General features: G+C 42.7%; 1 protein-coding gene across 1 annotated transcript in view; it reads right to left on the bottom strand.

The window, feature by feature from the left end:
• LOC126260276 (atrial natriuretic peptide receptor 1-like) overlaps nucleotides 1-15,745 on the bottom strand; it is an 875,013-nt gene extending 859,268 nt beyond the window's left edge. Inside the window, exon 1 of the mRNA XM_049957602.1 lies at nucleotides 15,429-15,745. Within this exon, the coding sequence (XP_049813559.1) occupies nucleotides 15,429-15,745 (317 nt within the window). The remainder of the gene's footprint in view (nucleotides 1-15,428) is intronic.
• Nucleotides 15,746-22,642: the final 6,897 nt, after the last annotated feature.

The raw sequence follows: 22,642 nt of genomic DNA, 5'->3' as shown, positions 1-22,642 counted from the left end.
ATGCTTTGTGATATACCTATTGTTAGTGAGTTTCATGTTCCAAGTATCATTTGCATAATGATGTAGAGCGAGTCATTTTATATTAACATCATTTTTTTGTAAATTGTTCTCCATGCTGATAAGTTGTTAGTTTTTCTTGTTTTTAAATTAAAGACATACATGTTAGTAATTCCTACCGGTCACCATTTACACATTTCAATAATAGTCTTGTGCGGAATAGGAGGAGTTGTCAAAGAAAAATGTTTTTGTTTAGTTTCAAATTTAATGTTGGCGTTTGTCAGGCATTCTATATCAATGGTTGAATGATCAGAACTTTTGGTTGCAATATTGTGAACACCTGTTTCTGCTGCAGACAACCATAATGTGCCGTAAGGAATGTCATTATCTTCTTCTGGTACCGTAATGACGTGCGTCATTGTTCCTGTTAAAGTGCAGTGGACTATTTACAAGAAACTTCGTGAGGAAATTAACTTACAGTGAAGCGGATAAATTTTTACTCACACGCCGAGAGCAGGCGGGCACGACGAAAAGAGTGTAGTAAGTTTTCGGCCAAAGTCAAAATGTAAACAATGAATAATTGCCGGCAGAAGGAATTTGAAGCTTGAGATGCTGCACCAACAATCAGCACAGTCACGTAGCCGTATGATATGCGGGAACAAAGACCTTTGATGCAGAGCGGCTAGCAGGTCGGGGCGTTTGCGGTTTCTGATGGAAAACACAGGAAAGAATAAAAGTAAACACCGCAATCACAGTTGATATATACAAAAGAAAATATTGCTTGAACAGCTACACTTACGAATCAAATGTGATTCCTTTACGATCGGATCGATTAGTCCACCAGTGAACGACGCAAGCTGGCATTTGTGATGGAACAACTACGTCTCCACACAACCAAAGCACAATCCGCTGTTTGGGATATGACAACAGAAGTCTATAGGTATCCCCATTGGTCGAAAGTGGACAGGGGCACGTCAGAGTGACATCACGGGGAGGAATCACCGCGGTGAACCATGGAGGTCTAAATGCGGGCGAACCTAATGTTTTGGGCAATGTAAGACGGCGGACGTCGGCTTCAAGTTTGTGACGTAATGACAACTCCGGAAATTTGTACCTACATTGCGTTATCGCCCTCTGATTCAAATAAAATAATCTACTTATTTCCATGGACTAACCAAAAAGTGAACCTTCAATGTAATAGTAGTCAGTTCAGTCCTCCTTCTTGTGACCGGTCACAGAATCATCTGAGTCCTTATATTGGCTCCAGGCCAAAAGACTGCTCCACGCTGTGTGCGAGGAGGGCTGCCTTCACCAGTTTAGCCAACGGCTGATGAAGCGTCGGCCACGGCGTGCAAAACTGTACGCGAGCGCTGTTTGCTGCACGCTTGTGGGCCGCGGCTCGGTCCTCTTGGCTTTGCTCTGTTCTTTTCGGAAGTACTTCATACAGCGCGACGTTTCATTTAGCAACGCGTTATGAAATTTTTCAGTCAGCATGATGTCCTTCATTTCGGCAAAAACGTCAGCACGGTTCGCTGTTTTTTCATGGTATAAAGGAAGCTCACAAATCCAGTACCACTTTACAGAAAAAGAACAGTGTAGTGATGTACCAAATGGGAATAAGAGAAGGATGAGAATTCTCAACTTGTATTATGCAGTAGCATAATCGATTTTTGTGGAACGACGTTACAATACTATGAAGAATGCATTTAAGGACTTAGCTGAGACAGTAAACAAGTTAAAGCAGAGCGTTCTGGCCCTAAACGGTCCAATCGGTTCCGACCGACCACCATGACATCCTCTGCCAGTGGCGTCATCAGATGCGGTATGGAGGACATGTGGTCAGCACATCCCTCTCTTGGTCATTGTCGGATTTCTTGACCTTGGAATCGCTACTAATCTGTCGAGTAACGCCTCAGTTGGCCTCATGAGGCTGAATGAACCCCGTAACAATCGTCTCACCAAGGAAAATCGCTAGCAATACTAGGAATCGAACCCGGGTCCCCCGAATGACAGTCAGCCAAGCTCACCACTCAGCAGTGAATGACGATCTACAGGTGGGACTCATTGTTCTGAACATCAAGAAGTACTTTGGGCTAAATTTGCAGGCATAGAGCACGTGCTGAAATTGATTATACGAATAGTAGGTAAATTTCTTCGAGCCGCACTCATTATTGCAGTGTCAGTTTGAAAGTTCTCGACGCAGTCTTTTGTACGTATTACGTCCAGGCTGTGCGCTGCACGACTTGTGCCGTTGGTAGCGTTGATGTCGTCACTTGCCGTTAGACATCGGTACTGGTACGGCGGCGTGGGGTTGAAACAGAAGCATCAGTTTGCATTACAACTACAGTCAGTCAACGTGTGTCGGGGCACGATACACGGGTAAAGCTGTTTTATAAACATAGCAGGACTGATCTTTGCGAGTCTTGGCCTATAAAGGAAACACAGAGAGGTCTCCTTTCTGTACCTGGGTTGCAGAAGATGTGTCGGAAGTTAGAATTAACTGATGATTTGGGAATTGGTTTTTTCAAGTAGAGAAAGTTTAATTATACCCACCCTGTACGTTCATTACATCGAGGCACATTTCGCGAGCGATATTTCCATTTAAAACCAGCTCCTGTTGATTTTCTGAAGGAAAAGGGAAGCAAGAACGAAAATTATAACATCAGGAATGGATTGGACACCTAGCATTTTCGGTGTATTTGACTGCACACTACCCACAGAAGGCACTGCAAAGTGAGAAACTACTTATTTCTGGTTTGATGGGGGTGCATTTTAAAAGAAAACTGCATTCTGCACGGGACAACTTCCGACAAAAACGCCATTCATTTCCTGAGTTCGCTGACATTAAAGAAAATTCGAGTTTTGAAGAACTGTATGCGGCCTTGAAATAAATACAGGAATGGTTTTCTAAACGTTTTGAGGATATTGCCAGTCTTACATGAGTTTTCGAGCTGTTTGCGAGATCGTTTACCATTTCAGTTGGAAGCATCCCTGTCCACGCGCAAACTGAACTGATTGATCTGCAGTGTAATTTCTGTTTCAAAGACAAGTTCTTTTACATTAAAACTGTCCAGGAAGTCTACATTGTTTTCTTCGAGAACACTTTCTGCGTCACCATTATTGAGTTGTTAATATGATGAATTATTTCGATAAACGTATATGTGTGAAAGGCTTTTCTTCATCACGAAACTAAATAAGTCACGATTACGTGGCCACATGAAGGCGAAAATCTGTTCAATTGCCTGCGACTGTCCGTATGCCGACAATCTCTACCAGATAAAAATTATATTCTGTCTCCGGCTCGCCAAAAATTATTAAATAAAACTGAAAATTTGTTTTCTTTGAGATCTGTGTTGTTGAGATGTATGAATTACGAACCAAGTCGTGTCCCATCTAAATGCGGCACATTCGCAGTTTCCCCTCTTCGCCATCCCCACGCTCAGACAGCGTGACATGGTTATGGGGGATGTGCGAGCAAGATAGCTATGCAAGCATGCAAGAGCACTGCTTGTGTGCTGCATTCTTGGCCGTCCATCGTCTATATGGACTGGGGATGGCCTCTGAATTCCGGAGCCACGCATCATTCGAGATGAATTTAAAGTACACTCTGCAGCTGTTTGCACACAGTGTGCTCAAGAGCCGCCGGCAGACCCTGCTGTTCGTATGGAACGCGACTTTACAACAGATGTAACCATTGCACGGTTGTCATCCTCCTCGATATGCACGCAGGGTGCCATTACTCCCCTAGCACCGGAGTTCCCAGTCACCAACGAACCATCCCTCTGCGCTTGTCCTAACTTTTCGTGCAAAGCGTGGTTATATTTTGGGAACGAAGCTCTCTGTGAGCATTTGAATGTTGTGGCGGTGGATGTATCACTAGTGGCGCGGGAATGTCGAAATACCACCGTCCATCAACATGAGTTGCGCAGGTCAGATACGGAGCTGACTGTGTGTCTAATGATAGAACCTACAGGGACAAGTGACTCCCAAACGAGTCTATACTTAAATATTAATTGTGAGGTTAACAGAGTATCATTGCACGTATCGGTACGAAAAAGTAACGACATAGAATGCTTCAATTTCATCTTAACAACGGAGACTGCTCCATATCCAGCAACAATTTTAGTTCTTACTTTGTGAGCATAGCTTTCAGGATCGCAATGATATCTGAAGTGCTGTAGTTTTTTCCCTCGTGACTATTCGTTTACGAATATCAATCATTGTCCGTTGTATATGAATGCAGAGTTCATCAGAATGAAATACTTTGTACAACACCAGGTGATTTGCCAATATGAAAGTTATCATAAGGATGTGAAATCCATTATCACCATCTGCATTTGGAGATAAGGCTGCAAAAGATTTTAGTTAATAGTTACGGAATGGTTTCATTGATTTAAAAAAAACTGAAACAACTCAGATGATGTTATTAGGACACACTTCCGGACTTGCCCTAAGAGATTGTATCGTCAGCAAGGATAGTACAGCAGCCGGTATCCTTCACATTGCAGGACAAAATAGAGGATGTTGAGTGACGATGGAAAGAGCACATGGAACTACTGGACTCTTTCACACAAACAAGCAATGCAATTGATAAATCCTCTTCCACGTGGATTCTTTCACATGGCAACCATACTAAAATAAGCACGATCTCACAAGTCTAGGTCAGAATCTTAAAGTTATTCAAAAGCTGGAAATAGGTTTTCCCATTAATAGTTATGGACAGGTTTCAGTTTGTAGTTGTTTATATAATGCTAAGGGTAATGTATTGAATGAACAATGATACCTGAAATCTATAGTTATCCTTAAAGCATTTCAACATATTTTCGATTCATTTCCATGTAAATGAATTGGAAATATTTCTGTCTTCTCTCTTGTACTTCCTGTTTTGTATGGTATCAACTGCTTTTTGATGGTATAAGCTTGCTTGTAAACACCAGAACATTTTCGTTTATTTGTCTCTCTTGGTATGTTCGTACAAGGTATGTGCACAGTAGCTATTTCCTCATATCAGTGAGGATTTTTTGCATAGTATGATAATGACGCACGATGCATTTTTAGTCATTTCCTGACTTCAAATAGTTACTTGCTCATATATCGGCAGGGCTACTTTAAAACTTTAATATGCATCTTTTATTGGTCATCAGCCGTTTGACATACATTGCTGAACAAAGGTTACCTCCATACATGCATTAAAACCTTCGTCTACAAACAACTATCTTGCACTAACATATTACCTAATGTTATTTTACTTCGGACTGATACTCTCAGAACTTTTTATAGTTATGTCAGATCCTCTGCTTGCCTCAGTCAGTGCGCACACAAGACTTTTCACTACATTTGTCTTCCTGTTATCATCTGTGCCATCCATGCTCTTCAAAGTAAAGAGGCCTAAATCACTGTACCGGTACTCTGAATGGCAAATTTTCTCTGAATGTCGTGAAAAATATTTATGATAGTGTATAGTTCAATTTTTATATACGTTGCCATTGCTATCTATTTTACTTTTTTGTATATTACCTATATCACCAAGTAGCTATTGACAGTGACATAATCACGAAACATTCAAGATCGCTTTTTATTATTACACTTTACTGCTTTGTCTTAATCAGGACATCTCCGGTTTTTGTCGATGCGCCGCCTGTGCTAGATTATGTCGAACAAGCAATAGGTGTTCATGCGCGTACGTGTTGGAGCACTCGGAAAGAAGAATATTAGGGCCTAATATCACGTCAACGATGAGGAATTTGAGACGGAGCGTAAGTTCAGATCGGACGGAGGTATTCATGACAGACAGAAACAGTCTGAAAATCTTGTAACAGTGTTGCAGGGAAAGTTGTGCTGAGAAGTAAATGTTATGGAAAAATTCGGTGTGTTGAGGCGATTCTAAGCTATTTATCACTGAAGCTTGCCAATGCGGCCGTTCCGTGCGCAAATCCAAGCAGCCTGCCCGAGGCAGTTCCCAAAACTTGTTCTTCGTTTGTTTCCGAACACGCGTAGCTAATTCACATCCAGCTTAAATTTATCACTTCCGGTAAAGGTTCCTTTTAACTGGTAAAGAGCATTTCAACAAGTGGAAACTCACTGACCCACAGATGTCTGTGTATTACCTCATTTTAGAGCGTGCAAGTGCTTGAATTTGCATGCGCGACAACCTGATTGGCTAACTTCAGTGTTAAATATCTCGCAAACGGTGGAACGTTTGAATTATTTTTCCTAAATTTTTCAGCGCAGTCTCACCTTCAGCACCCTTACAAGTATTTCAGCTGTTTCTGAGCACACTGTATAAGGAGATTTGTCGTATCCTTTTCAAAGAAAACAGTTAAGGGTTCGTCTGCAGTTACTTAGGGAAACGACAGTAGACGTAAATCTGGATGCCCGGATGGGATCTTGGTCCGCACTCCTCCTGAGAGCAGCGACATAACCGTTCTTGGAAAAATCGAGTTACGTTAATAAAAAAGAGGAACGCTGTGTGGGTCACTTTTGACTAAAACTTCGCCGTGTCGACGAAATGCAATTTGCAGTTATTAGCTTTGGATCTGAAGATGAATTCTGGCAAGAGTCGAAACGAGCATTCCCAAGAAACATAAATTGTCACCTACTCCGGGTTTGTCTTTCGTTACTGTACGCCTATTATATTTTTAAGCCGAGCTGACAGTTGACATACCACTTAGTGAGGGGTTTTATTGATACACTAAATGTTGTTTCGCAAGTTCGGAGTTGTGGTAAGTGATCTTAAATTTTTCATCTTTTATAGCATGAGATTGTATGACATACACCTTTAATTCTTATGTTTGTTTAATCTTAATTGCAGATTTGATGATGGAACTAGCCGAAACGACGTTATAAATGAAGAAATATATTAAGCCATCTGGATGGTTTTTTTCATAAAGTATAAAAAGTGGTCGCGGTGCTTTCGCGCGTTATGTCTGAAATTAGGTTAAGTAAGGAATTGCAATAAGGACCATTTTCCTTCGCGACGTAGTGCAGTGGCAGGACGATGGGCTCTTATTCCGGAGGGCGTTCTTTCAAATCTCCGTCCAGCTTTCCAGATTTAGGTCTTCCATAGTTTCCACGAATCACGTAAGCCAAAAGACACGATGGTTTCTTTGAAAAGGAAGTACAGCTACATATATTGTCAGCAAGCCGCTGTAAAATGCAGGACGGAGAGTACTTCGTACTAATATTGTCGATGCTGATCTGTTATATTTGCATAATGATCCTGGGAAAAACGACTGTCTAGATGGCTCCGCAATTGTTCTAATCTCTGTTAGCTAATGCTCATGATCTGTGTGCGAGATATACACTCAGGTAGCAAAAGTCATGAGATGCCTCCTAATAGTGTGTCGGACCTTCTTTTCCCTGGCGTAGTGCAGCAATTCGACGTGGCATGGACTCAACAGGTCCTTGGAACTCCTCTGCAGAAATATTGAGCCATTCTGCTTCTATAGATGTTCATAATAGCGAAAGAGTTGCTGGTTCAGGATTTTGTCTACGAACTTAACTCTCGATTATGTCCTATAAATGTGCAATTGGATTCATGACGGGTGCTCTGGGTGGTCAAAGCATTCGCTCAAATTGTTCAGTATGTTCTTCAAAAAACCGCGAACAATTGTGGCGCTGTGGCATGACACCTAGTCACCCATAAAAATTCCTTTTTTGGGGAGAATACCACAAATGGTTGCAAGTCGTCAACACGTAGCCGAAAATAACCGTTTCCCGTCAACGACTGGTTGAGTTGTACCAGAGGACTCGGACCATTCCACGTAAACACAGCTCACGCCGCTATGGAGACACCACCAGCTTGTACTGTGCCTTGTTGACCACTTGGGTCCACGGCTCCGTGCGTCTTCGCCACACTCGAACTCTACCACCAGCTCTCACCGATTTAAATCGGAACTGATATGAGCAGGCCACGGTTTCACAGTCGTCTAGGTTCCAATCTATTTGGTCTCGAGCCCAGCAGAGGCGCTGCAGCCCATGTAGTGCTGACAGCAAAGGCACTCGCGTCGGTCGTCTGCTACCACAGTCCATTAGCGCCAGATTTCGCGGCACTGTCCTAACGGATACGCTCGTCGTTCATCCCACAACCATTTCTGCGGTTATTTCACGCAGTGTTGCTTGTCTGACAGCACTGACTACGCAAACGTCGCTGCTCTCCGTCGTTTAAAGACATCGACCACGGCGTTCTCCGTGGTGAGAGACAGTGCGTGAAATTTGATATTCTCAGCACACTGTTGACACTGTGAACCTAGGAATACTTAATTCCCTAACGATTGCCGAAATAGAATGTTCCGTGTGTCCAGCTCCAACTGCCATTCCGCGCTCAGAGTCTGTTAATTTGAGTCGTGTGACCGTCATCAACGTCAGAAACATTTTCAATTGAATCACCTGAGTGCAAATAACAGCTTCGGTAATACACTGCACCTTTATACGTTTATACTTCCATCTGTATTGTGCCGGCCGGTGTGGCTGAGCGGTTTTAGGCGCTTCAGTCTGGAACAGCGCGACCGCTACGGTCGCAGGTTCGAATCCTGCCTCGGCCATGGATGTGTGTGATGTCCTTAGGTTAGTTATGTTTAAGTAGTTCGAAGTTCTAGGGGACTGATGACGTCAGATGTCCCCTAGTGCTCAGAGCCATTTGAACCATCTGTATTGTACATGGCTTTAGACACCACTGTTCACTGTGATTGAAGCAGCGTAATGGTCGCACGGTCCTCTTCGAATACCTGTGCCCTACATTTACTCAGTAAGTTTCCCCGAGAACTACGTCGTCTTTCTTGCAAGGATTCCCTATTATGGTCCCCGAGTATTACTATCACACTTTCGTATGCGCTCTACCGACCTATCAGCTTCCTCGCAGCTTGCGTCTCTGTGCTTCCAACGCTTATTCTCATGTCTGCTTGATAAGGACTTTAAACACTGGAACAGTACTCTACAACTGTTCGCACTAGCGCACTGTATGATCACCTTCACAGATGCACCGGATTTTCGCGGAATACTGCTACAAATTTAACAAATAAATCTTCCACGCTCTTTCCTTAAGAGTGATTTTTATGTACACGTCCAGCTCCTTCATGTTAACTTTAAATCCTCATATGATATGACGTGCTCGTGCATTTATCCACATCCGAAGAGAGCTGCAGCATTTGAAAATGTTGTCCAAGGCATTCTGCATTTCCTTACGATCGTCCACCGACGATATTTTCTTATAAATAACAACATCTTGAGCGAACAATCTAAGAGAGGGTGGGCAGCCGGCCGCAGGTGGCCGAGCGGTTCTGGCGCTACAGTCTGGAACCGCGCGACCGCTACGGTCGCAGTTTCGAATCCTGCCTCGGGCATGGATGTGTGTGTTGTCCTTAGTTAGGTTTAAGTAGTTCTAAGTTCTAGGGGACTTATGACCTCAGCAGTTGAGTCCCATAGTGCTCAGAGCCATTTTTTGAGGGTGGGCAAAAATATGGGAACACCACGAACAACACATTATCTTGCCTAATACGATGTGGGAGACCCATTGGCATTCCATGTAGCTTTCAGTCGCTTCGGAGTGGACAATCTTCCTGGAAATTGTGGCAAGTCCTGATTACAATGATGGAAGTGGACAGCGATCGCGCACCCTTTCCTCCTAAGTAGCTCACAAAAACCCAATAACATGGAGATTAAGTGGCTGTGGTGACCAAGGAATGTGCGGAAATTCATCTTTGTGATCACAAAACCAGTCCTGGACGAAGCAAACCTTGTGGGCGGGGGCCCTGCCGTCTGGGTACACAGCGTCACCGTTACGAAACAAACATTATGTAATGAGACGGACATGATCAGCAAAATAGGTCTCAGCAGTTATGCCACCTTGCAGTGGTCCCACGGAATACCACGATATGGCTGCACAACTCATAACCAAACCGCGGGCTGTATCGCTTCGCGACTTAAACTCGGCCAGAAGTTGGAAAGAGAGTGAAGATTCATCCTAACAGATGCTCCATAGTTCATCTTTTATTACCACGTCGTTTCCCTCGTACTGGCATGTGCACCACCGATGAGTGGTTCTGAGGTCCTGCAGATCCCTGCTTAAGGAGCTCTTTGCTTTGTTTTGCCACTGGCAGGGTTCGCGAGTGCGACATTCATTCGTCACAGTCCTCTCCAATGACCGCCCGTCATGATAACTCAACACATACTTTCGTTTTCGTTGAGGATTCACGGATGACGTTTTTCCGCTTTCCCTGTATGCGGTGCAAATCTTCAGTACGATTACAATGAAATGAAAGCTCTTACCTTACAGGCGTAGACATATGTCAACGGGGGCGGATGAAAATGTGTGCCCCGACCGGGACTCGAACCCGGGATCTCCTGCTTACATGGCAGACGCTCTATCCATCTGAGCCACCGCGGACACAGAGGATAGCGCGACTGCAGGGATTTATCTCTGGCACGCCTCCCGCGAAATCCACATTCTCAACGTATTGTCCCGCACTACATTCGTAGACAGACAGACAGAACAGATACCGTCTTAGTATATATATCTTCAGCACGATGCCTGTTGAAACACCAAACACTTCAACTACCTTGGTTACGGTAACACCCAGAGTACGAGCAGCGACGATTTTACCAATGTTAGAATTCACTTAGCTCCCACATAATGCACTCAAAACTACACAGAACACTGTTACGACTACGACCGACGCTTGCAATGTATTGAGGACGTCTTACAGAATTCGTTCTAGCGTGCATTTCTGTAGGTGTTCCCATGGTTTTGTCCAATCCCTGTATAGTGCTTCTGATCCTCTGTGATAAATAGTTTACGTACAGCGAGAACCCTAGACGCCCAAATTTGCGTCCTTAGAGCACACCAGATATTACTTCTGTCACACATACGCCGTCAATTGTATTTCATTGGTTCCTATTACTCAAATATTGCTCGAGGGAACCACATCATGGCACCTTGGTTGGGACACGATACTGTGGCAGACTGGAACGCCTTTCCGAAATGAAATGTGACGGAAACTGCTTTTCAGCCGCATCTGTCCTTTGCAACGTGTGGCCGATTTCCTCACCTTCACTTCTCCAGTCCAGTCCAGTCTCTCGTGTCTGGACTGTTTTCTAGTAAATTACTATACTATTGGTTGACGTTATTGATCATTCTAGGTAACTAGTGTATCTGATGAAACGGGAGTAGGATTCTGCGCACTCCACTCATTCATGAAACAAGCTTGCAGTGCACTTCAGGAGCCATGGTTCGTCTGGACGGTCAACCCTCGATACGGTATGGGAAGATACCGTTGAATGGTCCGCTATTTAGGATTTTTATTAGGCTGCTTCAGATGGAAGGTTCTTCCTTCATCATGAACTAAATAAAAGCGGTTCTAATGTAACGTAAATGACACTCCATTGAACAACATATCATTCGTTTAAAACAACCGACTCTTTTCAAATCGGTCTTTATGGACTCTCCTCGGGTTTTCGCGCTTGGTTTGCTTTTAATAATTATCCGCAACATTACTAAGATTTATTAAAAGTCAGAACCGTACTCTCAGTGAAGTAATAGTTTTGTCGGAGATAACATCCCTGAAATAATCGCACCAAATCTGACACCGAGAACACTGTTGAACTTTTTTTGGCACTTTCCTTAATAAGTATTTTGAAGCAACTGCGGAATTCCAGTCGAATTCAGAGAACTAGTTACATTTAAAAGACGATTTTTGAATTAACATTAATTCATTACAACACTCATAATATGAATTAATAACTCTGAAGATATTTAATAAAATGCATTAATAACTTTCAAGACAAAATTCGATTTCAGATTTGTAATTTACTAATAAAATGTGTTAATTTTGATATCAAACTCATTCTGTTCTAAATTTATTTTTATATTTTATAGTAATTTCTTTGTTTCTCTCTTTTTATCCACTGTACCCCGTGTCAAACCGGTTCGACGCATGGGAATAGAACTACCAATCATAGATGACGGTACCCGTATTCTACTTCGGTTCACTGAATTATGTTTAAAGTGGACATTAAGTATCATTTGAAATTATATAAATCATAATTAACTAAACAACGCCACCTTCGTCTTACTTATGGCTTGGTTGACTCCATTACAATAACGTCAGAATGGATCTTAATTAAAACTGCTGCCTGGACAGTCATTGAACATTTCTCTAGGGTTACGCCAGTTGTTAGATATACGTTAGGCAGACTCTTAGGTAGCACAAAGCTGTTTCATACTGGCCAAAGAAGGAAATATTGAAAATGTGCAGAAGCTGACATTAGCAGTTAAAAAACATTGGAGGGTGGAAACGTGGAAGAGTAAATGGGACAGTAACGATATGGGTCGAGCAGTATACTCTTTTTTCTGGAACGTTCTGGGCAAGATACAAATTACACCACATCGATTCCCGTCAGGACATGGTGCATGTTTCGAGAGGTGGCGACCCTTACCCCACTCACACTGGGCGGCTCAGCCTCAGGCAGGCGGGCGTCTGCGAGCCTGGAAGTCGTGGCGACTCCAGACCGCTCTGTCGCCCGCTGCTCATCGCTTAACGTCTGTGGACGGTAAGTTCTCTTGACATCGTATCTGTAAACGGCTATATGAGGCTCCAGAAACTGGCGTATAATTAACGGTATTACAAATAAAATGTCTGGGAGAATCTAGTAGTATATAAGGAAAACCGTCGACGTGGGCTTCCGAGGGCGCCGCGTGTGCAAAAGAGAGACTAGGACCCCACAATGAATGCGAGTGAAGTTCGAGTGCTCGGTAGTGAAACTGAACGGATCAGTGACGACATTACGCTTGAGAAACTCACTGCTTTACGGTCAAGTGTCCAAATCGTCGGCATACACTTTAATGCCACCAAAGCAAAGAGAGAGAGAGAGAGAGAGAGAGAGACAGAGAGAGAGAAAGGATAGAAAAAAAGCTGTTACCATATCTGTCATAAGTCAAACACTTATTTTCTGTGCAAAATTCAGTTGTAAATTTACTGTGCAGAACAGTGCTTCGTAGTGAATTCCAACAAAAGTCCCTTCACTTGAACATGAAGTATATAGCTTCACAGTCTGAGCACCAAATGCAAGAACGGATAGAAATGGAAACAGTAACACGAGGACGTGCTCGAAAGTAATGCATCAGGATTTTTTATGTGAAGACTCTCAAAGCCTTTTAAGTAAAACAAATTTTATTAACACTCTGCGTCTTTATTCTTCATGTTTACATATTTATTTCTCACAATACTCACCCTGGCGACTAATAGGTTTTCCCCAGCCAGACCAATTTGTTGCTGAGGCCAATATTTGATTTTGCTGATGGAGGCAGAACCACACCTGTGGTTGCTTGCACCATTTCATCGCTACCAAACTGAAGTCATCGAAGGTGTTCTTTAAGTTCTGGAAACGGATGGAAATCGGACGGGGACAAGTTGGGATAGTATGGAGAACGATCGATGACAGTGAATCAATGGTGCCGGCTCACTGTAGACGTGGTATGATATTGTCATGGTGAAGGGGACGCTACTCCATGTGTGGATGAAATCTTCGAATTCGTGCTACCAGTTTTCTGAGTGTCTCTCACGCACTGACATTGTTACGTTACACACTGCCACATTACACGTTGCAATTCGTAGCCCTTCGGCGACAGAGGGCTGCAAATTGCATCACCGAAGCGGGAAAGTCGACCGAGTAGTATGCGTGACATGTAAAACCTTTAACGATATTGGAAACACCAGAAAAAAATTCAGAGGCATTATTTTTCAGGACGCCCTCGTACAATGTAGCCATCAAGCACTGGGGTGTCAACTTGATGAATACTCGTAGTACACATTACGTGGCAGTTGCTATGGGAACTCGCCCATTGCTAATTTATATTTTTCCTTCCCTTTTATTATATTGTACTGAGATGCCTTCTATTTTTATCTGCATACTTGGTGTTTTTTTTTTTTTTTTTAGATTAAGCAGTAACAGGCTGCACAAGACACGAACAAAAGTACGTTAGTGCAGTTCCTGTGTTGTTAAAAGAACACTGCACTGCGGTGATTGCAGCCGTTATGAACAACATGAATTGAATTTGAAGTTCCGAACATGACAAGCGATAGTTGTATAAGAGAATGAGGACAATGAAAATTTGTGCTGCGCCGGGACTCGAACCCAGATTTCGCTCTTTACTCGAGTGTTCACCTTAACCGCTTTGGCTTTCCGCCCACGAGTCGCAAGCAGATCCTAACTTCTAGATGTCGTCGTTCCTGCCCAACAACTTTTACACAGATTATGTGACTCCCGTACAGGGGAGGAGATTTTAGTTGAGAACAGCTGGTCTGTGTCGCCGGATAAATATGATATTACAATGCCTGTAATGATAAGAAGAAGGAGTCTACGTTCCTTCGGATATGCATGCATGCATATCGTATTTATTCGCCAGTACCAGTGAACGAGTGTCAGTTCAAATGTCCTCCCCTGAATGGGAATGCGTACGAGCGCAGGTTATCACGCAGGAACGGTGACATATGAAAGTATGGGCGTGGCTGTGAACCGTACACGGATAGCCAAAGCAGTTGATGTGACACCTCGCATGAAGTGGGAAATGCGGGTTCAGTTGTTGATTGGCTGATTTGCGGGAGGGGACCAAACAGCTAGGTCGTCGGTCCCGTCGGGTCAGGGAAGGGTGGGGCAGGAAGTCAGCCACGCCCTTTCGAATGAATCATCCCGCCATTTGTCTGAAGCTATGTAGAGAAATCACGTAAAACCTAAATCAGGATGGCTGGAAGCGAGTTTGAGCCGTCGTCCTCCAGGATGTGAGTCCAGTGTTCTGACCACTCCACCACCTCGCTCGGTCCCGGGTTCAAGTCCTTTTGTGGCACAAATTTCGTCATTCCCTCATACAGCTCATGGTTGCTGGTGTTCGTAACTGTGAACATATTTCATGTACTACCAGAACTGTCAATCTTTCGATTACTATCGTATTTTCAAACAAAATTGTATACACAAATCGTGAAAAAATGCATCAATTGGATAATGTTTTGTAATTGTAGTTGTAGTTGTTAGTGGAATGTAGGACATGTGGTAGCATCATTCAGGAAAAAAGTAAATTACTTAATAAATAGTTACAAGAACAGTGGAAATAGCACCAGGTAGTGATTTGGTTTGACAGCATAGAATTATATTACCATTTATGAGATATGATGAGGTGGCAGCTATATTGACGAGCAGCAAAACCTTGTTTCTGATTGAGGATAATAATAATGAACAAACACTATGTAAATATTTCGTTTTCCATTGAAACTTAAAGACCGCCTCGGACGTGGCGCGAAGCTCGTGATATGCATTGCTGGGCAAAACAAAATTATAAGTACGAATCCAAATACTGGAGTTCTGGATACGGGAAGCTGCTGCTGAGGACTGGCACTGTGTGGCGTAGCTAGGCTGCGTCAGCAGAGCAGCGGGCCCCTCACCTGGCCTGCACCTTGTCGAGCTGTATGCCGTGCGGCGCGAGGTACTTGTCGTTGATCTCCTGGAGCGCGAGGTCGACGGCGGGCCCGCAGCGCTCCAGGTCGAAGGGCGAGTCGAGGCGCGACGCCATGAGCACGCCCACGTTGTAGTGCACGTGGCTGTCGGGCCGCAGCAGGCCGCCGCGGCGCGGCAGCGGCCAGCGGTGGGCGCCCCGCGGACCCACGCGCACCGCCGCCTTCGCCGCCGCCACCAGCAGCGCCGCCGCCACAGCCGTCCACAGCGCCGCCGCCGCCGCCGCCGCCGCTGCCGCTGCCGCCATGACGACTGCCGCTCTCCGGACGCCGCGCCGCTCGCCTCACGCCGCGACGCCGCGCCGGTTGCTGCGCGCACGCGCGGGGGTGGAGGCCGCTTGCGGCGCTCGCCTCGGTGCGAGGGCAGTACTGACGTGATGGCAAGTTAGGCCTCTGTCGAGGGTCCGGTACAGAGGGTCAACAAAAACAGATTGGAAAATAAGGGAAAGGAAGACAGATTAATATTTCAGCGCCAGAGGTACAATCGTGCTCAAAAGTGTCCGAACGACCTGAATCGCATTTCGCCTGATTCGCATACAACCATCCTAACGCAGCGGTCAAACAGGTCCTCTAATCGCTCCTCGGTACAGTCGTTTGACTATTGAAAATGGTTCCAACAAATCTCGAAAACACTGCTGTGTATCGCAATAACTCAAGATGTAAAGTAATACCACGATACTACAAATATCAGGGAACACCTTATCACAGATAAGACTGTCCTTAAGGCTTGTAAGCTCACATTTATTACAATAAATGACATACCTGAAATGTTACCACTCTCATTGTTACGTCAGATAGGTAATGCACGTAGTAAGTTTGTCGTATTCATGATTTCCTCTTCAAAGTTACATACCGTACTTATTATTTAACACAAAATTTAAGTTTTTCACGAGCTGCTAGTTGAGAATATGTATGAACTTCAAATGACACGGCGAACTGTCTCGTTCTGCATATGGATTCAAACCCAGGTCATACAGACTAAGCAGAGATTTCGTGACTGACGAAAACTAACAGTCATTCCTGAGTAGGCATACAGAGAGTGATATACCTCGATTTCAGACAGTATCCGTTAGGAAATATCAACTTTAAATTACATAACGTAAACATTTTTAACGGACGCGAATTCCTACCCAGCCTCTATCGCCCCTGTTAACGACCTACGAGAGATGTTAAATTTTGATTCTTCACAAGTAACTTACTTGAAATGCCGTGAGGCAAAGCTTTGTGTTGGACAGGGATTCGAACCCTCAAGCTAATCGGATTGTTATCGAAGCAAAATCAACTGTGACATATCGGATTTTCTCGGCAGTAGCAAGATGTTTTAACTGAAATTACGAGACGAAACATTAATTTATTCCTTCCCAGGACTCCGACCCGACACCTATCGCTCTTATACTCTAGAGAAAACGAACGTTGAATATGGGTTTGCTACACCAGCAGCGACATGTGAGCTTGTTTGAACTAGAAATAATATAACGAAGAGTTCAGTGCTGACTGGTAATCGAACCCCACACATCTCATTGTTGACTACACACAAAGAGACGTCAGCTACCGAATATTTATCCACCAGCAGCTCCGAATAACATCCTTGAACTTATAGTGATCTCGCAAATAGTTCTGTGTCTCACTGAGAGTCAAAAATGTCAGATATAGATAGTGTTGACAACGAATGAAAATACACTAAAAATCAAAAATTATTATCCACCAGCACATACGTGTTCTCAGGCTAGAGCTTGATAATACATAATGAAAACTACTGCCAGGCCAGGATTCGAACCCATTCACGCGCAATATGTGGAGATGTAGAGGAATCTGCAGTTTTGAAAAAAACAACAAATTGTAGTCGAGCTGTATTGTCATGAAGGGATCAAATTACGCGATAAGGGCGGTCTGAGTTGCAATCCCAGTTCCGAACCAATTTTTTCGACATACAGAAGCTCAAATAAAAGATGGAATAAGTGTCCTGTGACCCTACATAGCGTTTGATTCGTGACTAGGAGCAAATAACTAGTATAAGAAAGGTTACTGGTGATACAGTTTCTACATGTCGCCACTCCTGACTTTATTGTGGTTCAACCTAATGTCTACTTGGTAGAGAAGGAATATCTTGTTTAATGTGAATTTCAGACCACAATACCATTATACCTTCTTCAGTCGGCAACGAATCCAGACCATGTGTATATGAAACTATCAGCAATCCAACAGACCACCAAAACCTCTTCTCTGCGGCTCATTTTTCTATTGTAAGGCCGTTGCGCCACACTGGATAAGAATTCTGACACACTGGTTCCCTGTAGTGGTTTGCAGCATGTTCAGTACATTCATTAACTTGGTTGACCGAATCGCCATGAACTAGCTGCCTCGGATACCCACTGCATACATTCCTCTCTATTTTGCAATCACCGAAATAAAATCACGCAACTGCCACCTACACAGAACTGCCAACAGTGTAGGATGCAGAAACTTAAATAGGAAGTGTTCCTTTCCACTTGAGCTACTCTATTGCGCTATCTGTTTGTTGAAAACGTCGTGCAGTGTAAAAGAAAAGCTGTAACTGTCTGTTTCTCAGAAATCTACATCAAGCAATATGCATTATCTCACAACACTGTGGAATGCGGAAGTTCTGGAGGACTTTTTGTTGACTTCTCGAGCTGCTGTAGCTACGGTTCAGATAGCAGTGTAGCGGTAAGTGTAGTGCACTGTACACAAAACGTCGCGAGTTCAAATGCATTCACTGCTACATTTTTTATAACGCAATCCTGCTGTCTGCTGAAGTTATCAGTCTAATGAAACTTTGATTATAATTCCCTTCACTTCTCAACCCAAAACAGTCGCATGTGGAAAAAGGGCCAACTACTGCGACATTTTGTTATTTTCAGGTTTAATAGACGACCAGGCAGCAGATGCATCTCGAAACTTTTGTATTATGTTTGGGGAGTGCGCATCGTGCCAAAATACGTCAGAAAAGTATTTTTTGCATTATCTGTGGTGTGGTAGTGGCATTTTATTCTTCTTCAAACCTTGTTTGACAGCATTAACTCAGAACAAGTTTTCTACATGCATGTAATCAATAAACTGCATGTGCATTGTCAGACTGTTATAGATAATATCAGAGAATTCGCATACATCCTTGATGATTAATTTCTCTCTCATGTTTACTATTGTTTAAACAACACTAAAAGAAACCCTACGAAAATTGTGCGCTGTATTATAAGAAATGAAATAAAATTACCCATGATAACCTTACGACGAAAGGCTGTTTAAATAAAGATGAGCATGTGTTTACAAGCGTGCCTCTATCGAACCGAATTAGTAAAATACTATTCGCTTAGATTTCGATTGGGTCTGTGTTTAATTGGTATGCTGTGTCATACTCAAGAGTTATGCAAAAGTAGCATTTCATAAATCAAGTTATGTATTCCTATAACGCCCAAAATATGCTTGTTAATGACAGAAAGAGGCATTAACTGTTGTGCAGCATTGTAAGCTTTTTCACCATTGCACTATGAGCTGAAAGTATTTTCTTGCGCTTTCCTTATCGATGTTTGATCTGACTGCTTGTAGCTCTTTCACAGAAGCGATAAAAACGTCAGAGTCAGCGAGACTGGAACTGCAAACCAGAACAGACGCTTTTTTTACAGATCAGCATGTTACCACAGAGCTAGCGAAGATGTATATGTCTAGCATTCATATTACGAGACCAATAGTGACTATAACTCGTAAATCGCTATTTAAACAACAAGATTAATTGTGATTGACACGTGCAACGACTTTCCTGGGCTGAAAACCGTAAATTTACAATCCTTTGTTACACCTCAAGCGATAATAACTCAGATTATTCAATGGAAATGACAGGAAAAATCAAGTGAACTTTGAGGCTAAATTCCGTGCATACCAGCAAGTATCGCGTCGATAACAGAGTTGCCAAACATATCTTGCCTTGTTGCCAAATCTCTGTTACAGTACCACAAGGAAGAAGACGAACCGATGTGTTCCTACAGAGGGCTGGGAAGTGACCATAGTTGGCATCTCAAAGACGCGGCTGGCACGGCTTGGAATACGTCTGATTCGCATTTCTGTAACTAGGTTTAGGGACTGGAGCGTATTTACTAGTAATAGAACTGACTGTAAACTAAGCATCATATATCGGTAACTCTCATAGTTGTCTTTATATTTCTTTCGTAAGTGTACTCAAAACTAAGAAACCCATTTCATGGACGTTTTCGTGCCTGGCCGATAGTCGAGCACAACAAACAAGAAAAATAAATAACAATGTTTGTTTGTTTGTATGTGTGTGTGTGTGTGTGTGTGTGTGTGTGTGTGTGTGAAGAGAGAGAGAAAGAGAGCGAGAGAGAGAAAGAGAGAGAGAGAGAAATAAATATAAAAATGAATGAGTGAGAGTAATTAATTGTTGTAACGAAATTGCATCATGGTATGTAAAGAAATCTTTCATTAAAATGACACGTTGCACATAATTATGAAATGTCGTATTCATGATCTATGGAACAAATATTAATCGAATCAAATCTAATCTAATCTAATCATATTGTTGACTAGCCATGATGAGTCATGAATTACCGAAATTTTCGCCAACATCAGTAACCATATCTAAACTTGAAAATAAAAGACCACAGTTTTTGTAATAAACTGTGACTCCTATCAAGACCCTTTCGTTTCTGTTAACTAACCACGGAAGATGTCTGATATACCTCCATTCATAAGTAACAAAGTGTGCATGCATTTAAAGATGAAGTGCATGATATGAAGATCTGTGACGGATATACGAACCCAACACGTAATCGGGTTGTTAACTAAGTAAAATCAAATGTTATGTATCGGTATTTCATACCAACTGCTAGGTGTTTCAATCTAAAATAAGATTACAAATTTTTGTGCCTGAGCGACAATCGAACCGCACAACTACCGTCCTTCTTTATCATTCACGAATGTAGCTTAAGTATCAATTGGTTACTCACCAACAGTAAGATGTGTGCGAGTTTGACCAGAAGTAACGACACCTATTGCGAATGTTGGCAAAACATAAACAAGACACTAAGAATGAATGTTAATTTTCATTAGCAGGCCGGTGTGCACGTGATAGCGCTTGAAATGAAATTATAAATATTTTTTTACTGGATCACTATTCGGACCCACATACTTCCCTTTGGAGGAGACCTAGAGGAGACTGCAGTCTTGGGAAAAGGAATGAAATGACTGAACTATACTGTTCCGAGAGATTCAGATACTCGAGAGAGGAGATGCGAGTTGAGATTACAGTCCAGCCCCAAATTTTTCAACGTCTGTAAATCAATTAAGTACAAGTAAAATAAGAGCCCCGTTCCTTTAAATGGCTATCGGTTCATCAAATAAAATAAAATTTTCTAATGTAAGTAAGTTTACTGGTGACAGTATTTTTGTTTACCATGACTTCCGCGTAGTTCATTTCCCAACGTAAACCGGCTCTGTCCAGTTGGTAATGAAGAAACGTGATGTTTCAAAAAATTATTCAAATGGCTCTGAGCACTATGGGACTGATCCAAGGTCATGTGTCCCCAAGAACTTAGAACTACTTAAACCTAACTAACCTAAGGCCATCACACACATCCAAGACCGAGGCAGGTTTCGAACCTACGACCGTAGCGATAGCGAGGTTCCAGGGTGTAGCGCCTCGAACCGTGCGGCCACTCCGGCCGGATGGAACTTGATGTTTAATGCGGATTCTGAATTATATCGCCTTTCTCTTGAGGTTACCAGAGGTAAAGTAAATCTTTTTGTGCCTCTTAAAAGTAAATGCCAGAACCCACGCATTGAACCTGTGAGAGTCGTTCCACCAGACCATTGTGGCCACGTTTCCCAGCCCCAGGAGTGTGCTGTAACGGATGATATGCTTAGCTTACAAAATTAGTCACGGTGGAAAAAATGCGAGTCTATGAAATGGTTAAGTAGAAGCAAGCTTCTGACGCGGAGATGGTGGTATTCTTATGTCAGCAGGATGTAATGACTCTTCTAGGCATCATTGCCTCGATGTGAAGCCGTTTTGAAATTTTCACTAATTCAGCAAATTTCTTAGTTCGAGAAAATCCACTGTGAAGTGTGAAGTTACCGGATAATTCGATTATTACCGTCATTATTACTATCATTTTCTTCATACCGCTGCTGGAACACATGTTCCTGAACATCATTTAATGCCTTTTGGTCATTATAGAAGTAGTTGCCCAAAAAAAGGTTCTATCCCTGTCTACGAAATTCTTTTCATGTTAATATCAAACATCAGCAATTACTCGTAGATTTCGTTAAAACTGAAGTAATTGCTGAAGATGTCACTTGATAATAAAAACGCGCTGTCTTTCATCATTTACTTGCGCCTAGAAATGGCTGTCGAATACTGACAAACCAAAAGAGAATGTTTTAGAAAATTAACCTTCTTCCTTTGCAATAAACAGAAAGATTTTCGTTCTAAACTATCCAAGTTGAAAATTTTTTCAATATTAGTTCAAATTTAATATTCGCTTCTGTAATGTGGGAAGGTATTTCACAGTTGCATAACCCGCATCCGACCCATTGACCTTACACTTAGTCGGTGACCATAAATTCTAGCTGATAGTAACACCAGTTTAAATAACCTAATGTAGCGAAGACTGTTTGCCAGTGCTCTTTCTCACCGGAAAATACGCAATTAACCCATTGGGCTCCATAAGTACACTGTAGCAGTAATTTCTGTGTGTATGCAATGCATACGGATTGTAGAATTTAGTGGTGCTCTCTCTTCCACTTCTGTATACAATATGCCTGATCTAAACGGGCCCTTTATCAATACAGACCCTGGGCAGTGGAACATCATACTGACAACAGTAATGTGCGTTTACTGACAACCTCGCTGTTCGTTTTACCTGATTTTGTAACCATTTAAATAAAACAACATGACCTTCCAGTGTACGTTTTTCCTCATAAGACGCATAATTGCAATGAAGATTGAGGCATCAAAGAGAGACCATTTATGTTGTTTAATTTTTCTCCTTTTCTTTTTATGCCAACTTGCACTGCATTCAATTCAGTTCTCTTTACTTTGGTGCAGGGGCGCGCAAGTGCCAACGCAGGCACAAACAACGGATCCTTAATTTTAATGCCAACCAGAAGCCCCAGTG

Source organism: Schistocerca nitens, chromosome 5 (genome assembly GCF_023898315.1).
Source record: "Schistocerca nitens isolate TAMUIC-IGC-003100 chromosome 5, iqSchNite1.1, whole genome shotgun sequence".
NCBI lineage: Eukaryota > Metazoa > Arthropoda > Insecta > Orthoptera > Acrididae > Schistocerca > Schistocerca nitens.
The sequence above is the reverse complement of the archived record's forward strand: the minus strand, read 5'-3'. Positions and strand labels throughout refer to the sequence as shown.